General features: G+C 42.1%; 1 protein-coding gene across 1 annotated transcript; it reads right to left on the reverse strand.

The window, feature by feature from the left end:
• Positions 1-6,638: 6,638 nt before the first annotated feature.
• On the reverse strand, positions 6,639-7,939 carry LOC124020261 (transcription factor HES-5-like). The gene is made up of 2 exons (XM_046335612.1): positions 7,815-7,939; positions 6,639-7,694 (listed from the first exon to the last, which is right to left on the reverse strand). Exons 1-2 carry the CDS (start codon positions 7,875-7,877, stop codon positions 7,257-7,259), a joined length of 501 nt encoding a protein of 166 aa, XP_046191568.1. The 5' UTR covers positions 7,878-7,939; the 3' UTR covers positions 6,639-7,256.
• Positions 7,940-19,680: the final 11,741 nt, after the last annotated feature.

A 19,680-nucleotide genomic window follows, 5' to 3' on the forward strand; every position in this document is an offset into this window, starting at 1 on the left:
CGCTCGACCTCATCTTTACTAGATGCTGTTCTTCCACTAACCTCATTGCAACTCCCCTCCAAGTCTCCGACCACTGCCTTGTATCCTTTTCCCTCTCGCTCTCATCCAACACCTCCCACACTGCCCCTACTCGGATGGTATCGCGCCGTCCCAACCTTCGCTCTCTCTCCCCGCTAGTCTCTCCTCTTCCATCCTATCATCTCTTCCCTCCGCTCAAACCTTCTCCCACCTATCTCCTGATTCTGCCTCCTCAACCCTCCTCTCTTCCCTCTCTGCATCCCTTGACTCTCTATGTCCCCTATCCTCCAGGCCGGCTCGGTCCTCCCCTCCCGCTCCGTGGCTCGATGACTCATTGCGAGCTCACAGAACAGGGCTCCGGGCAGCCGAGCGGAAATGGAGGAAAACTCGCCTCCCTGCGGACCTGGCATCCTTTCACTCCCTCCTCTCTACATTTTCCTCCTCTGTCTCTGCTGCTAAAGCCACTTTCTACCACGCTAAATTCCAAGCATCTGCCTCTAACCCTAGGAAGCTCTTTGCCACCTTCTCCTCCCTCCTGAATCCTCCGCCCCCTCCCCCCTCCTCCCTCTCTGCAGATGACTTCGTCAACCATTTTGAAAAGAAGGTCGACGACATCCGATCCTCGTTTGCTAAGTCAAACGACACCGCTGGTTCTGCTCACACTGCCCTACCCTGTGCTCTGACCTCTTTCTCCCCTCTCTCTCCAGATGAAATCTCGCGTCTTGTGACGGCCGGCCGCCCAACAACCTGCCCGCTTGACCCTATCCCCTCCTCTCTTCTCCAGACCATTTCCGGAGACCTTCTCCCTTACCTCACCTCGCTCATCAACTCATCCCTGACCGTTGGCTACGTCCCTTCCGTCTTCAAGAGAGCGAGAGTTGCACCCCTTCTGAAAAAACCTACACTCGATCCCTCCGATGTCAACAATTACAGACCAGTATCCCTTCTTTCTTTTCTCTCCAAAACTCTTGAACGTGCCGTCCTTGGCCAGCTCTCCCGCTATCTCTCTCTGAATGACCTTCTTGATCCAAATCAGTCAGGTTTCAAGACTAGTCATTCAACTGAGACTGCTCTCCTCTGTATCACGGAGGCGCTCCGCACTGCTAAAGCTAACTCTCTCTCCTCTGCTCTCATCCTTCTAGATCTATCGGCTGCCTTCGATACTGTGAACCATCAGATCCTCCTCTCCACCCTCTCCGAGTTGGGCATCTCCGGCGCGGCCCACGCTTGGATTGCGTCCTACCTGACAGGTCGCTCCTACCAGGTGGCGTGGCGAGAATCTGTCTCCTCACCACGCGCTCTCACCACTGGTGTCCCCAGGGCTCTGTTCTTGGCCCTCTCCTATTCTCGCTATACACCAAGTCACTTGGCTCTGTCATAACCTCACATGGTCTCTCTTATCATTGCTATGCAGACGACACACAATTAATCTTCTCCTTTCCCCCTTCTGATGACCAGGTGGCGAATCGCATCTCTGCATGTCTGGCAGACATATCAGTGTGGATGACGGATCACCACCTCAAGCTGAACCTCGGCAAGACGGAGCTGCTCTTCCTCCCGGGGAAGGACTGCTCGTTCCATGATCTCGCCATCACGGTTGACAACTCCATTGTGTCCTCCTCCCAGAGCGCCAAGAACCTTGGCGTGATCCTGGACAACAAACTGGACTGGAGGGAGGCATAGGCTGAGATGAACTCTGCCTTGTTGGCTGCAGATCGGCAGTTCCAGAGGCTACCGGAGACCTGGAACTCCAAGTGGGTCGTGCGCGCTGGGACCACCAGATTAGGGTGGCAGCGGCCACGCGGTGTGGAGCGTTTGTATGGTCTGTGCAGAGAGGAGAGAACAGGGATAGACAGACACATAGTTGACAGGCTACAGAAGAGGCTACGCTAATGCAAGGAGATTGGAATGACAAGTGGACTACACGTCTCAAATGTTCAGAAAGTTAAGCTTACGTAGCAAGAATCTTATTGACTAAAATGATACAGTACTGCTGAAGTAGGCTAGCTGGCAATGGCTGCGTTGTTGACTTTGTAGGCTAGCTGGCAGTGGCTGCGTTGTTGACACTACACTAATCAAGTCGTTCCGTTGAGTGTAATAGTTTCTACAGTGCTGCTATTCGGGGGCTAGCTGGCTAGCTAGCAGTGTTGATTACGTTACGTTGCGTTAAAAGAACGACAACAATTATCTTTGATACACAGACGGCTATGTAGCTAGCTATGTAGCTAGCTACGATCAAACAAATCAAACCGTTGTGCTGTAATGAAATGAAATGAAAAATGTGATACTACCTGCGGAGCGAAGCGGAATGCGACCGGGTTGTTGAGTGCGGAAGTTCTATTCAGTAGACGTTGGCTAGCTGTTGGCTAGCTAGCAGTGTCTCCTACGTTAAGGACGACAAATAGCTGGCTAGCTAACCTCAGTAAATTAAGATAATCACTCTAAGACTACACGCTCTAAACTACACAATTATCTTGGATACGAAGACAGCAAAGACAACTATGTAGCTAGCTAACACTACACTAATCAAGTCGTTCAGTTGAGTGTAATAGTTTCTACAGTGCTGCTATTCGGTAGACGGTGGACGTATGCTAGCTGGCTAGCTGCTGGGCAGATAGCAGTGTAGACTACGTTAGGACGACGAAATACAAGTTGCAATAGAAGTGCTGACTGTTTCACTATGTTGTCCTCTTTCTTTTCCTTTTTCTTCTGTCCTTCTTTTGTCCTTATTTTGTCTTCCTTTCTTCTGTTAACTAGATATTTTTTGTTGTTATTCTTTGTAAGCTAGCTAGCTTCTTCCAGGAGAGTCCCTAGCAACTGCTTAGCAACAAGTAAACAATTCTGCTAGCAATTCAGCTAGCTAAGATAACTGTACAATTTTATGAAAAATAGTTCATTTTTCAAAAGCCTGTCTTTTGGTTTGTTCCTTGTTTTGTCTTCTATTGAGTCTTGCAGTTTTCTCTTGATTTTTTTGATGTACTTCACTCTAAAAAAAAACATTTAAATCTCAATATATACAGGAGCTCATTTTTCAGCAGCTGCTCAATTTAGAACTCCGGAACATCACTATTTCTGAGCCTGCTTGACATAGGATGTGAAATCTTATAGGTAGTCATTTTATAATTTGATTAGACTAAATTTAGAAAGTGTATAAGTCATTTCAAGACTTGTTCATTCATTTGTGTTGAATAGGAAATGCGTCATATAAAATATTTCATATTTTCATACTTTGATCATATTTGTACTGTGTACTTGAGCTTGTATCCTCAAAAGTGAATACACTTCAGCAATATATAAAAAATGTTTTAACAGAAAGGTAAGATTGGAACCTTTCTTGGAGTGTGCAGCAATACTATTGTTATTGTTTATTGCCCTCTCACAGTGGCGCCCCCTCATTCAAGGCAGGTGGGGCCAATTATTATTATTATTATTTTATTTATTTTTTGTATAGGGGTTAGTAATGTGGCTGGTAATGTCCTCTAGTTGCACCGTGATTGGCTCAGTGTTCTGTCACTCATGGGGACACTGTAAAATCTACAGAGAGAGCTTGAAAATTCAAGCCCATTGGGTGCTGCCATAGAGTTACATTAGAAGTGCCCATCCAAGTAGGCTCAAGGACATTGGCCACAGATAATATGACGTAAAATCTACCATAGCTTTGATTGGACTGATCAGGTCAATGTCATACTTTCAAAATCTTAGCTAGCAATTTAGACAAGCAGTCTTCATCGTGAATCACGTCAACAATCTCCTGACAAATCCTTTCCATCCTTGTAATATGAAGAGAAATTATAGATAAAATGTATCGGTGTTCATCAACCATTAGACATAAACACAACAAGTTGAAAATCGCAAATTCACTAATAAGTGCGTTGGAAGGAATCAGTGGTTAACCGCAAGCGTTGCAAAGCAATCATTTGTCTCCTATTCAGTGGAGTGGGTGTGTGGTCCAAATCTGGGTTTTAGGGTCTCTTTTCCAAGCTTAAAAGGATAAACATTCAACACCATGGGCCAGAAAAGGTTGAATACATTGGCCATGCTGTCAATCCAGCATGACTTCTGCTGCATTCAAAACAACTGGAAACTCGGTACTGGGAAATCTCAGACTTCAGTGAGTTCAAGACAACTGGGAACTCCAAGTCAGTAACTGGGGCCCCTTTCTAGAGCTCTAAGCTTAAGATCACTGACGTCATGATTTTACCTTGTTTGTTTTCGGAGTTCCTGTTTGTCTTGGAAGCACCATAAATCCAGAGAATGCCTGACTTTAATGAAAAAGTTTGATGACAAACTTTTCCCACAAGGACCGCCGTGTCACCTTCCTGTTCAAGTGATTACAGCACAACAAATCAAAATTAAATTAAATCAAATTTATTTATATAGCCCTTCAGCTGATACCTTAAAGTGCTGTACAGAAACCCAGCCTAAAACCCCAAACAGCAAGCAATGCAGGTGTAGAAGCATGGTGGCTAGGAAAAACTCCCTAGAAAGGCCAAAACCTAGGAAGAAACCTAGAGAGGAACCAGGCTATGAAGGGTGGCCAGTCCTCTTCTGGCTGTGCCGGGTGGAGATTATAACAGAACATGGCCAAGATGTTCAAATGTTCATAAATGACCAGCATGGTAAAATAATAATAATCACAGTAGTTGTCGAGGGTGCAGCAAGTCAGCACATCAGGAGTAAATGTCAGTTGGCTTTTCATAGCCGATCATTAAGAGTATCTCTACCACTCCTGCTGCCTCTAGAGATTTGAAAACAGCAGGTCTGGTACAGGTAGCACGTCGGGTGAACACGTCAGGATTCCCCAGGCAGAACAGTTGAAACTGGAGCAGCAGCACAGCCAGGTGGACTGGGGACAGCAAGGAGTCATCATGCCAGGTAGTCCTGAGGCATGGTCCTAGGGCTCAGGTCCTCTGAGAGAGAGAAAGAAAGAGAGAAAGAGAGAATTAGAGAGAACATACTTAAATTCACACAGGACACCGGATAAGACAGGTGAAGTACTCCAGATATAACAAACTGACCCTATCCCCCCGACACATAAACTACTGCAGCATAAATACTGGAGGCTGAGACAGTAGGGGTCAGGAGACACTGTGGCCCCATCCGATGATATCCCCGGACAGGGCCAAAAAGGAAGGATATAACCCCACCCACTTTGCCAAAGCACAGCCCCCACACAACTAGAGGGGTATCTTCAACCACCAATTTACCATCCTGAGACAAGGCCGAGTATAGCCCACAAAGATCTCCGCCACGGCAAAACCCAAGGGGGGGGGGGGGCGCCAACCCAGACAAGGTGAGTCCGAATATGTATTGTATCCTGCAGCATAAATTATGTAATATGCCAGGGAGATATGTATACTGTAACAAAAAAGTGACCATGTTTGTATGCGGCTTTATTAACTCAATGATTATTTGTATTTTTTTACGTTGTTTGCAAATTGATATGTGACGTGCCAAAAATGTGGGACTCAAAACTCTGCCCCACCAGCCCTGAATGACGGGTCACCACTGGTTGTGTAGTAAACTGTTAATAGCACATGTGCCTCACACCTAATAATTTGGTCCCTTTCCCCCTCATAACTTAGCCTACTGTTCTGACTTGGTGGTGACATGTAGCCTATAGCCTGTTTTAGAGAAATGTAATCAGCAAATATTGTAAGAGCTTTCATTGTCTGTTTATATGACCCCTTTATGGTTCTGACTTGGTGTACAGGGATAATTTTGTAAGAACGGCCCATATTCTGAATTCTGTTTCTGTATATTTCAAAAGTGTTGAACAAATAGTTATGTTGACTACGTCCTTCCTAGCTGCTCATTAATGTCTTAATCAAAATGACAGATTGCCTCTTATCCTCTCATAGTCCCGTTATGCCATAGTTTGTACATCTCAATTGTCATTAGAAATCACATTTGATTAAGCAAGTCAGCCATATCAGCTAAGGCAGTAAATGAGGCTGAATGAACTGTTTCACAGACAAGGCTCTGCTTGATAGCCAGGTGTAGCAGTTGTAAGGATTCACTCCATGGTGCTGAAAAGAAAGCTCTACTTTTGGGACAGCTTCATGTGGGCCCCTTTATAGTGCAATTTATTTATTGTTTAGTGTTGTGTAGTGACTTTGTTGGCATGCATACAAAAAACTTATTAGAGTTTGCCCCAACAAGATTTACGTTCTAAAATCCCCACTGGTCACGATAAAAGTTCAATGAATGTATTGTTTACTGTTGTATTGTGTTGTGTAGTGGCTTTGCTGGCACGCATCTAAAAAAAGTGGGGAGTTTGCCCCACCAAGATTTACATGCTAAAATCACCACTGCCCTCTCATGATAAATCATTTGTTTTCAGAATAATTTATATTACTGCATATTTTTGCTTGTAGTCACAAGAAATAGGCAGCATACGAATTTGTGTATTTCCTGCACTACTAATGTGCAGGTAAGTACGTACTGTACATCAGGGGGGGACATTTAAAAAAATATAAAAAAGGATTTAGACATTTGAAATTTCAATGGAGTGTAATTAATCAAATAAACATAAGAATTGTTTTCGATGATTGTTTTTATTCGCATCAACTTGATTTGAAGATTTACATTCATTTTGAAAACATGTTTTCAAGCTTGACAATAACTTCTCGGAATGCGAGTGATACTGATAAACACACATAGTGACACAAACCATTACATATGTTTTAGCTCCTCTCACAATCGAGAGGAAGTAACTTATTCTGACTTAAATGCAGATATCATTTTTTTGAATTATGACATACGATGCTGTTTGCATGTTTTAATATCAATATCAAAACAGGGCAAATAAGAATGACATTTTTTCACTAGTCTTTCCACTAGGAAGACAGTGAACACGATATGATAAATTATTATTTTTCCACAGGAAAAAATACAAAATATATTCACTTTATAAAAATGAAATAGAATCTTATTAGTGAAACTAAAATAAAAACAGAAGATTCAATTGATGCTCTTGTAATCAAGAGAGGATAATTAAAATACTGACATTGTTAAATGTCCTTTTCATTAAAACTAAAACTTATAGTATAAACTCCTGCAAATGCAGAAAATGAGGATGAAATCGTCAGTAATGTGGAGTAGGAAATGTCCTGCTTCAGCAGATGAGGAAGAAGATCTCTTCCTATTCTCATTACTGTCTAACATCCATAACATTATTCTTAGACCAACATGGTCCATTGTGCTTGTCTGAGAGTGGAGCTCCAGTCTGTAGGACTCTACCAGGGCCTCCAGAGGGCGCTGTTAACTGGACCCTTCTCTTTGCTGATGCTGTGCTGGGCTGGGGAGCTCAGCTGAGGCAGGTCACTCCTGTTCTTATCAGAGAATGGTTGCAGGCTCTGAAAGTCCAGCAGCAAGTGGCTCAGCAATTTTCTCTGAGATGGTGTCTTCACCTCATCTGTGGACAGGAAGTGTACAATCTCTTGGACACATCTGGAGTAACCCTGATTAACAGGTGCTGAGCATGAGGATGAGCTCACTGGCTGGTACTGTTTCTGTCGTCTCAGCAAGCAAACTGTCATCTCCAGGATGTCTGCTTTCTCCAGCTTGGAGTCAGACTGCTGGTTGAGGATCTCTGGACCCAGGAGAGACTTGAGCTGCTCAATACTGCTGTTGATACGATCTCTGCGTAACTTCTCCACCACTGGCTTTCTTATCTGCAAAAAAATAAGGAGAGTCATTTATAACATTGTTCTAAAATATATCAGAGGTCTGATAAAAAGATGACAACTATTATCAAGAACCGAATCATAAAGCAAGATGTCATTTCAATGTACCTTGTTTGTCAGAGTCAGGTGGTCCTTAGAGTAGATCATGGCTGAAGTGATTGTAGGCGCCATGGCTTGATCTCTGTGCTGTAGAGGTCTCTGTGTAGAAAGTGAATCTGATCTCTACTGGTTTCATCTCTCCTATATATAGTCCCAAATCTGCATATGAATGTGTGGGTCTTGGGTTTGTTGGAGTTTCTCACAGTCTGTAGTCAATGGGGGAGCTTGGGTTCTTAATGCTGGGGACAATGGTCACGTCTCAGGGGAACAGGTGGAGGGGTGGGGGGTGATGGAGAGTGACTCGGAGCGCTGTGTGAATCTGGGAAAGTGGTGACCCCCAGATTTCCTGCCTAATGGATCAATGACACAGACAGTACACACGCTCATCATCAAAACTTACACGTGTGGGACTGACACATACCTTCTGCATTAAAACTTACACTCCTTTCTTATACATTTTATTGGAAGATTCGTAGCCTTCTGTATTGTATTTGGTGACTGCATTATGAATATGACCTCTTTATTTGTAATCCTGAACAGAAAAATGGATTCCTGCCAATTCTGTGCAAATTCAGTATTTTAGCTTGTTTGCGTGTTTGCTTTATCCGTAAAAGGTTCGTACACGTCTGACATGCATTCATAATTATTCATGCTAAATGTTTTTTTCATTGTAATGAAGTAGCATAATTAGGATAATGGGATGAATTCTTATAGAAGACAGAGAAAATAGCAATATGATCTAAATGTAGATCGATATTGGAATGACTCCATCATTTCCCATTCATCATTTCTCATAACTTTTTGAGAGAAATGTTGTAATACTGTTCCTATTATTCAGAGTGGAGGGAATACACTTCGGGTTTTGGAAGTCCAGAGGTAGCAGATGTGTTCTCTGGCATAAGCCTGGTGGTCAGTGTGAGTAGAGAGCTGATCTGAGTTTCCCACACTAAGTTCTGTGTGCTGTGATCAATGCACTACAAAAGGTGCTCAGTGGACCATTAGTGATGGCTATTGGATCTGTGTTATATGATAGACAGATTCTGACATCACAGACCATCTGGATTCTGGAGGGAAACTCCTGCACTGGCTGATTCAACATATACTCTTAGAGGGACAGACCGTGTATCCAAGTTAGTCCAAGTCAATGTCTGCAATTCAATCGGTTTTCTAAATGGTATTTAAGCTGATATCGATTCTCTTTTTTTCCTAGACAATAGCTATATTTTAAAGGAAACATTTCATGTATTATTACAAATGACATAAAATAATAAGATTTCCTTCCAGAAAGATAGGAATAGTGTAAAAAAAATATGATGTAACCAAATAGGCAAATCTCCGTTCAGTATGCCTTGTTAAATGGCATTGTCTCTACACAAGCAGTTCCCATCAAGCCCCTGGGGTTAAATTTGTTTCTTAGATATTTGTCCATTTAGATGATGGTAAATACAAATATTTTCACTAATTGATATAGTCTCGGTAGCCTATACAATAAGCAACAAGTTGAATAAAAAATCCCTGAAGGGTTAACCATACAGCAAGATATTATTGGCCTTATTTCATCAGCCTTAGTATAAGGACTGTGACAATACATTTCAAAATAAGACTATGAAAATTATGATTTTCACCAGACACAACAGATACTTTTTGGTTTTGGATATTATGTGAACATTTACTAAACATAGGTCTAGGATTCTGAAATATAACAATCAAAATTCCTCTCCCTATCCCTTGACCCCCCCTCCCCGTAGGGGTCTGAGTCTATTGTCCCAAAAAGGCTCTGTGAATGAGTTTTCCTGGGTTTCCCACACTCTCTCCATTGACTGCTTTGCTTTCAATGGATGAACAGAAGTGTGTCTTATTACTCATCACATTAGCTATGCAGTTGAGTCAAGTCCCAGACAAAGAAGGATACTTACTCTGCCTGCCCACATGACTAGGATGAGGGTATCAATAAGCTTTATTTTTTAGAAAACACTTAGAAACTCTACCATGCATCAACATATTAGCTAAATCAAGATATAGAACACCTGTAATCTACGGAACAATGCAGAAAAGATACATTTTACCAATGTAAAAATAGTTTAATTGCCTTTTGTAATGACATTGCACAAGTAAGCATTTCTGCGAAGACTAACAGTTTTGGAAAAAGTATCCAATTGTCATACTTGAGTAAAAATAAAGATACCTTAATAGAAAATAACTAATGTAAAAGTGAAAGTCCCCCAGTTAAATACTACTTGCGTAAAAGTCTAAAAGTATTTGGTTTTAAATATAGTTAAGTATCAAAAGTAAATGTAATTGCTCAAATATACTTAAGTATCAAAAGTAAAAGCATGAATAATTTCAAATTCCTTACGTTAATCTGCCACGTTGTATAATGATAGGAGACAGGCGCAGGATTTAAAAAAATGTCCCTAACCAAAATAGAGTACGTCATGGGGACGAAGCCCAAAACAAACACGTATATACATAACACGGATGTAACCCAAACAAAAGACAGAGGTGTAAACCTCTAATAAATACATGGGATGAGACCCGTAATAACAATACACAGGACAAGACCCGTAAAACAATACACAGGACGAGACCCGTAATAACAATACACAGGACAAGACCCGTAAAACAATACACAGGACGAGACCCGTAATAACAATACACAGGACGAGACCCGTAATAACAATACACAGGACGAGACCCGTAATAACAATACACAGGACGAGACCCGTAATAACAATACACAGGACGAGACCCGTAATAACAATACACAGGACGAACCCCGTAATAACAATACACAGGACGAGACCCGTAATAACAATACACAGGACGAGACCCGTAATAACAATACACAGGACGAGACCCGTAATAACAATACACAGGACGAGGCACATAATAACAATACACAGGACGAACCCCATAATAACAATACACAGGACGAGGCACGTAATAACAATACACAGGACGAGAGCCGTAATAACAATACACAGGACGAGGCACGTAATAACAATACACAGGACGAGACCCGTAATAACAATACACAGGACGAGACCCGTAATAACAATACACAGGACGAGACCCGTAATAACAATACACAGGACGAACCCCGTAATAACAATACACAGGACGAGGCACGTAATAACAATACACAGGACGAGAGCCGTAATAACAATACACAGGACGAGGCACGTAATAATAATACACAGGACGAGACCCGTAATAACAATACACAGGACGAGACCCGTAATAACAATACACAGGACGAGACCCGTAATAACAATACACAGGACGAACCCCGTAATAACAATACACAGGACGAGACCCGTAATAACAAGTGCACACTAACACGGTATGTAAACCGTAATACAATGTACAGTAAATGTAGTACAAAAGCCGATACCACAGAGCACAGGTACTTAACAAGACCAACAGACATTGAGCAATAATCGACAAGGACAATGGGGAACAGAGGGCACAATTATACACATACTAGTCAGGGGTTATAGGATCCAGGTGTGCATAATGAGACAAGACAGTCCAGGGTTGGTGGTGATGATCCAGTTCAGTGACGCCTAGAAGGGTGGAGACGTAGACCTCTGGAGCTGGTGAACGGAATGAGCAGCAGTACCGGGGGGATCCGTGACATAATCAAACCAGACAGCACAATTTTCTAGTTTTTAAGGGTCTGAATACTTATGAAAAGTGATATTTCAGTTTTAAACTTTTTATAAATTAGCAAAAATGTCTACAAACCAGTTTTTGCTTTGTCATTATGAGTTAAAACAATTTAATACATTTTAGAATAAGACCTAACAAAATATGGAAAAGGTCAAGGGGTCTGAATACTTTCCAAAAGCACTGTTTTTGAATATACTCAAATACACAGAGTATTGTGAAAATACTCAAATACAGAGTATATTCAAATACAAATAAATGCATACATGCATTTGACCCCAGGTCCTAAAAATATTTGAAATAATGCATTAGTAAGCTATTATTTGAAAATAATTGTCATACTTCCAGTAGTAGGTGATTTCGGCCACATTATTTGAAACTATTCAAATACACAGAAAGTACGTATTTAAATAACAAATAATCAAATACACATATATTTTAAGTTGGAACCTAGATTTGCTAGTGATACATATCTCATACCTCTAAACCCTCAACTAAATGAATTAACACAGAATATTACATACAGTGCCTTCAGTATTCACACCCCTTGACTTGTTCCAAATGTTGCTGTGTTACAGCCTGAGATTTGTGTCACTGGCCTACACACAATACCCCATAATGTCAAAGTTGAATTAAAAGCTGAAATGTCTTGATTCAATAATTATTCAACACATTTGTTACGGCAAGACTAATAAATTCAGGAGTAAAAATGTGCTTAACAAGTCCTATCTTAAGTTGCATTGACTCACTTTGTGCAATACTAGTGTGTAATGTGATTTTTGAAAGACTACCTCATCTCTGTACCCCACATATACAATTATCTGTAAGATCTAGTCGAGCAGTTCATTTCAAACACATATTAATCCACAAAGACCAGGGACGTTTTCCCAATGCCTTGCAAAGAAGGGAACCTATTGGTAGATGGGTTAAAAAAAGACAAGGAATATCCCTTTGAGCATGGTGAAGTTATTAATTACACTTTGGATGGTGTATCAATAAACCCAGTCACTACAAGGATACAGGCGTCCTTCATAACTCAGGTGCCAGAGAAACCGCACGAAACCACACGAGATTTCATCATGAGGGCAATGGTGACTTTAAAACAGTTTCAGAGTTTAATGACTGTGATAGTAGAAAACTGAGGATGGATCAATAACATTGTAGTTACTTAACAATACTAACCAAAATGACAGGGTGAAAAGAAAGAAGCCTGTATAGAATTCAAATATTTCAAAACATGCATCCTGTTAGCAATAAGGCACTAACGTAAAATTGCAAAAAGTGCGGCAAAGAAATTATCTTGACGTCCTGAATACAAAGCGTTATGTTTGGGGGCAAACACAACACGTCTTCATATTTTAAAGCATGGCGTTGGCTTCATCATGTTATGGGTATGCTTGTCATCGGTGTGACGACCCTCCCACTCTGTCTGCCGTATTCTGTCGTTGTTCTTGTTTCCTTATTAGGATGCCGGTGGGCGGAGTTGAGAGGGTCGTCAGCTACATGGGAAACACCTGGGCCAGGTGTCTCCCAGGATAAATAGACCTCTTCCACATTCATGGAGGAGACTCTCTCCATGCAGACACCCGTTGTAGATTGTGTTGTGGTTCTTGGTGGCTGTTTGTTTGTTTGCTTTGGCACCTTTCATCACCCTGCATTATCACATTCATGCATGCAAAACACTCACTTACACTACTGATTACTGATTACACACACCATTGTATATTACACTTAGTTACTTATTTAATAAATATAGATTTTGCTACTCCTTATCTCCACGTTGTCTCCCTTTGTTACGGGCTTTGAGCCGGTTCGTGACAAGTGGGGGCTCATCCGGGATCTTTGAACTATTGGTTTGGGAGACCGTGGAGGTACGTGTTTGGATTGAATATTGTGTTTGAGTGTGATCGGCCCAGTATTGGTTGCCTTTGTTGTTTGGTTTGTGTGCTGTGTTGGAGAGAGTATAATGGTTAGTTTCCAGGCCCTGCCTAGCCTGAACTCTTGTTTTACTTTCTGTTGGGACGTCAGTCTGAAGTGAGTAATCTGCTGTGTACCTCGGTGGGAGATTTGGGTAGGGTAGTGGAACTTGCTACCCGGAGCTATAGCCTTTTTCCCCTGATAGGTTTAGCGACGTGTTTCATTTTTTGGAATATGTTGGGCATGGTTAATGTTTGTTATTTTTGTGTGGTGTCTGTGGACTGAGCAGTTGTCTCGGGGCACATCCGTGGCTTGGTGGAATTTGCCAGCATGCTGGGGAGTTCTATTTCCTTGCCAGCGGGCTACAGTGCGTAAATTCCCACCGCAAATCTGCACGAAGACTAGGGTTGAGTTATTGTAGGTTTTGGGGAAGCTCCATATCTCATCTCTCTTCTGTGGTGCTCAGGGTGATTGTCAATTCTCGGGTTGTGTTCTGGTGTGCTCAGCAGAAGGGAAAAGCGATAAAAAAAAATTTGTGTGATTATGGCGTCTTATGTAGATAAGTTCATTCGCTCTCCATCAGAGGAATTGTTAGATTTAGGTACTAAAGAACAGCTGTTGAAGGTCGCGGAACACTACAAGGTTGAGATTAGTGATAAACGTCTAAAGAATTCTATTAGGTTGATATTGAAAGCCAATCTGATGGAGAGTGGTATTCTTGAAGTTACCACCGGGCCAGCCTCTGCTGAGGATTTGTTGTCTCCCCATAACGTTACAATGGCCATTCCATCGGTTAGTCCTAGTAGCCTTCTTTTTGAACAGCAGAAAGAACTGCTTTTGTTACAGCTAGAGCATGATCGTGAGAAGCTAGAGCATGATCGTGAGAAGCTAGAGCATGATCGTGTGAAATATGAAAAGGAATTGGCATTTAAACAAGATATGGAGCGTGCTAAAATCAAGTTGCAACAAGAACGTATAGAGTTGGTTAGGGAAGGAAAGATCTCAGGGGAGAGTTTGTTTTGGGAAGGTGACCCAGATTTACCTAGGGGTAGTTCCGCTTTTGGTCATGCCCCAGAGACATTTGATATTGTTGGGAACTTGCGGTTATTGCCTCGGTTTAATGAAAGGGACCCCGAGACATTCTTTTCGTTGTTTGAGCGGGTTGCTGACGCTAGGAGTTGGCCTGATTCTGACCGCACTTTAATGTTGCAGTGTGTGCTGACTGGTAAAGCGCAGGAAGCATATTCAGCTCTTAGTGTACACGACAGTGCCAGTTATGATAAAGTTAAAACAGCTGTGTTACAGATTTATGAATTGGTCCCTGAGGCTTACCGCCAACGATTTAGAACTTTAAAAGGGACGATAACCAGACTCATGTTGAGTTTGCGCGACAGTTATCTTTACAGTTTAATCGCTGGTGTTCCGCCTCTGCAGTTGTGACTTTCCAAGGGCTGTGTGATCTGATTATGTTAGAGCAATTTAAGGACACAATTCCTGATCGTATTGCCACTTATATTAATGAACAGAAAGTAAAGAATGTTGCTGAAGCTGCGGTTTTGGCGGACGAGTATGTGTTGACTCACAAAAGTGTCTTTGCAAAACCCCGTATTCGGAAAGAGTGGGGGCATTCGGATAGATTTGGGCTTCGCTCACCGAGATACTTTGGTTCTCGGGCAGAGTTCTATTCAACTAGGGTTGAACCTGACTCCCATGGTAAGGCTGACTTTGGGCAGGAGTGTCACTACTGTCAAGGTTCAGGTCATTGGAAAAACGAATGTCCACTTCTCAGGTCAAAGGGTGCTTACGCTAAATCTAAGCCTGCTGCGTTAGCTGCACCTGTTCCACATCAGTTCATTCTTGACTCATTTCCTCAGGCCCAGGAGAATGTGAAAGTCCATATTGATCCAGACTATTTACCTTTCATTACAGAAGGTTTTGTGTCTATGTTAGGAAGTAAAGACTTAGTGCCAGTGAAGATCCTGAGAGACACAGGTGCCTCTGAATCGTTTGTGTTGGAGTCTGTGTTACCCTTTTCTGCTGAGACTGATTCAGGGAATAGTGTTCTAATTAGGGAATAGGTTTGAACACTCTGTCAGTTCCATTGCATAAACTGATGTTGGATTGTGGGCTGGTGAAGGGTGAAGTTGTTGTGGGGGTGCGTCCTTCGTTGCCTATTGAGGGTATCGACGTTATCCTTGGGAATAACTTGGCAGGTGAGCGTGTATGGCCAGTCGTGTTTCCATCTCTAGTGGTTTCCACTAAGCCGTCATTTGTTGGGATTCCTGATGAGAGTGTACAGAGTTTCCCAGAGGTGTTCTCTGCGTGTGCAGTGACACGTTCTATGAGCCGTGGCGAACTAGTCACTGCGCCGACTAATGATAATAATACAAAGTATGTCACTGTCTTCCCTGTTATCCCGTTATCTGTAAACCGCTCAGATCTAATCAATGCTCAACGGGATGACCCCACGTTGGAAGAGTTGCGTGATCAAATTGTGCCTATAGAACAGTTGGGAGATGTCGCCCATGGCTATTTCCTCCAAGAGGATGTCCTGATGAGAAAGTGGGTGTCTCATGATAGTGTTTTTCTGGGGGAGGCAATTAGTCAAGTTGTTGTACCAGTTAAGCTTCGTGAGTTGGTGTTGGAAACTTCTCACAGCGACGTTGCTGGACATATGGGGGTGAGGAAAACCTACAATCGCATATTAAGACATTTCTTTTGGCCTAGATTAAAGAGGGATGTTTCTGATTTTATCAAAACTTGTCACACCTGTCAATTAACTGGTAAGCCTAATCAAGCTATTAAACCAGTACCATTGTTTCCTATTCCTGTACTCAGCCAACCTTTTGAGTATCTGATTATTGACTGTGTGGGTCCTCTGCCTCGTTCTAAAAAGGGTAGCAGTTACCTGTTCACTGTGATGTGTCAGACCACTAGGTTTCCTGCTGCCTATCCTCTCCGATCTATCACGACTAAATCGGTGTTAAAAGCTTTGACTCAGTTTCTCTCATTGTTTGGAATCCCTAAGGTCATTCAGAGTGATCAAGGATCTAATTTTACCTCTAATCTGTTTGGTCAGGTTCTTCAACAGCTCCATATTAAACACAATGTGTCTAGCGCCTATCACGCGCAAAGTCAAGGAGCACTGGAACGTTTCCATCAAACACTTAAGTCTTTGTTGAGAGCTTATTGTACTGAGATGGATAAGGATTGGGAGGAGGGGTTGCCTTGGTTACTGTTAGCCGCTAGGGAAGTTTCACAGGAGAGCACAGGTTTCAGTCCAAATGACCTTGTGTTTGGACATAGGGTGCGTGGACTTTTATCTGTTCTCCAGGATGACTGGAAGTCTCCCGAGCCTCCTCAGTCCCTGTGTTCGTATGTGTGTGATTTCCGGCGACGGCTGTATGCCGCTGGTGAAATGGCTAAAGAGAAGTTATCATCTTCACAGGAGAGGATGAAGGGCATATTTGATCGCCGAACTGAGCCTCGTCACTTTAGTCCAGGTGACCAGGTTCTTGCTCTGCTGCCAATTGTTGGTTCTCCTTTTCAAGCCAAATTTCAAGGTCCATATACAGTGGTGCGCCAGTACACTGAGCAAAATTATCTAGTTGCCACTCCAGAACGGAGGAAAGCACACCAGCTGTGCCATGTAAATCTGTTAAAACCCTATTATGCACGTTCCTCTGAGACTGAACAGTGGGATTCTACAGAGGACGGTAAACCTGTTCTTTTGGCTGATACCGTTGTTTCCTTGGGTTCTTGTCGTGCTAGACCTGTGCATGAGGAGGAAGATGTTCCTGGTCCTGACGATTGTATATTGCAGGGTAGTACCTATTGTGGTCTACACCGACCATAACCCCTCACTTTTTGAGGTCCATGATGTGTCCAAACCAGAGGATAATGCGATGGTGTTTATTTTTACAATCATTCCATCTCGATGTGAGGCACATCCGGGGACTGAAACGTGATTGCTGATGCGCTCTCTCGTGCGCCCTGTTCCTAATGTTTACGTGACTGACCATTGTTTCGTATTGTCATGTTCTCTCTGTCCTGTCTGCTCCCTCCTGGTCTTGTTTCTTTCCTCTTAAATGTTGCTTCCTGTGCGAAGGTTGCTGAGGTCTGGGGAGGAGGTTGGCTGGGGCAAATTGTAAGTGTGAACACGTAAACCCTCATCAATTTGGGGCACAGAGGCTGTGTCAATTTGGGACGCAGAGGCCTGTGTCAATTTGGGACGCAGAGGCCTGTGTCAATTTGGGACGCAGAGGCCTGTGTCAATTTGGGACGCAGAGGCCTGTGTCAATTTGGGACGCAGAGGCCTGTGTCAATTTGGGACGCAGAGGCCTGTGTCAATTTGGGACGCAGAGGCCTGTGTCAATTTGGGACGCGGGAGACTGGTATGTTGTTCCGGGGTCCTTGTTGGTCCCCGGTTTTATGGGGGGGAATGTGACGACCCTCCCACTCTGTCTGCCGTATTCTGTCGTTGTTCTTGTTTCCTTATTAGGATGCCGGTGGGCGGAGTTGAGAGGGTCGTCAGCTACATGGGAAACACCTGGGCCAGGTGTCTCCCAGGATAAATAGACCTCTTCCACATTCATGGAGGAGACTCTCTCCATGCAGACACCCGTTGTAGATTGTGTTGTGGTTCTTGGTGGCTGTTTGTTTGTTTGCTTTGGCACCTTTCATCACCCTGCATTATCACATTCATGCATGCAAAACACTCACTTACACTACTGATTACTGATTACACACACCATTGTATATTACACTTAGTTACTTATTTAATAAATATAGATTTTGCTACTCCTTATCTCCACGTTGTCTCCCTTTGTTACGGGCTTTGAGCCGGTTCGTGACATCGGCAAGGACTAGGGAGTGTTTCTGGGGATAAAAAGAAACGGAATAGAGCTAGGAACAGGCAAAATCCTAGAGGAAAACCTGTATCAGTCTCCTTTCCAACATACACTGGGAGAAAAATTCACCTTTCAGCAGGACAATAACCTTAAACACAAGGCCAAATATACACTGGAGATGCTTACCAAGATGACATTGAATGTTTCTGAGTGGCCTGGTTACAGTTTGACTGAAATCGTCTTGAAAATCTATGGTAAGACTTGAAAATAGCTGTCTAGCAGTGATCAACAACCAACTTCACAGAGCTGGAAGAAGGTTTAAAAATAATAAAGTGCAAATATAGTACAATTCAGGTGTACAGAGCTCTTAGAGACTTACCTAGAAAGACTCACATCTGAAATCGCTGACAAAGGTGATTCTAACACGTATTGACTCAGGGGTGTGAATGCTTATGTAAAATTAATTCGATATTTATTTATTTCATTTCCCCTAAAAAATCAAACATTTCTAAAAACATGTATTCCCTTTGTCATTTTAGGGTGTTGTGTGTAGATGGTTGAAAATAAATATGATTTAATCCATTTTGAATTCAGTCTTTAACACAGCCAAATGTAGAAAAAGGGGTATGAACACTTTCTGTAGGTACTGTAAACTTCTGGATAATCATATATTTCTTGATGACGTTCATAAGCCATTGCATCTTTCTTTCCTTGGATCTAAGATTTTACAGTGTCAAATGATCAGTACTTGGACTCAAATGCAAAATATAGGATTTTGGAGAAAAAAAACACACAAACAATCAGATATATATTTAATAATTTCTTTTATTTTTCATATAAAATAGTTTTTCTTCATTTTGTGATGACACATTCCTACAATTTCTTGAAAACATCTTCAAGACACATCATAGAGTGTGGGTTATATAAAACCTTCATAGAAGCAACTGCAAACAAATGCATTTCTTACAGATACATATCTTAAATGTGATATGAGTATTTCAATGTTGTAACATTGGTAGTGAATCACACAAAAAACAGGCTTGAATATCAAGCAAATCAATTAAAGATTTGCAAGTCATAAACAAGAAAATATTATGTGAAATTCCTTCACAGAAGGATAGTGTTGCATAATTCAAGAATTGAAACATTCTTTGTGCGCTTTCTCACCCAATGTGGGTAATAAATAAACTAATGGGTCCATGATGAATGATAATTCAAGACAAATCTTCAAAGAAGATAAATTCACTCAAAAACATCAAAAATATTATGAAATGAATTGTTCCTTTGTGGTTGTTTTGCATTTTCTGAACAATGCAGATTATAAACCATCTTTAGCAGATTGAGGAATTTCGTCTTAAATAGTAAGAATAACTTTACGTGATACTCATGTTACATGAAAAGTGAGGATATTTCCTCAGAGAGGAAAATTGTCATGTTTT

Source organism: Oncorhynchus gorbuscha, linkage group LG03, assembly GCF_021184085.1.
Source record: "Oncorhynchus gorbuscha isolate QuinsamMale2020 ecotype Even-year linkage group LG03, OgorEven_v1.0, whole genome shotgun sequence".
NCBI lineage: Eukaryota > Metazoa > Chordata > Actinopteri > Salmoniformes > Salmonidae > Oncorhynchus > Oncorhynchus gorbuscha.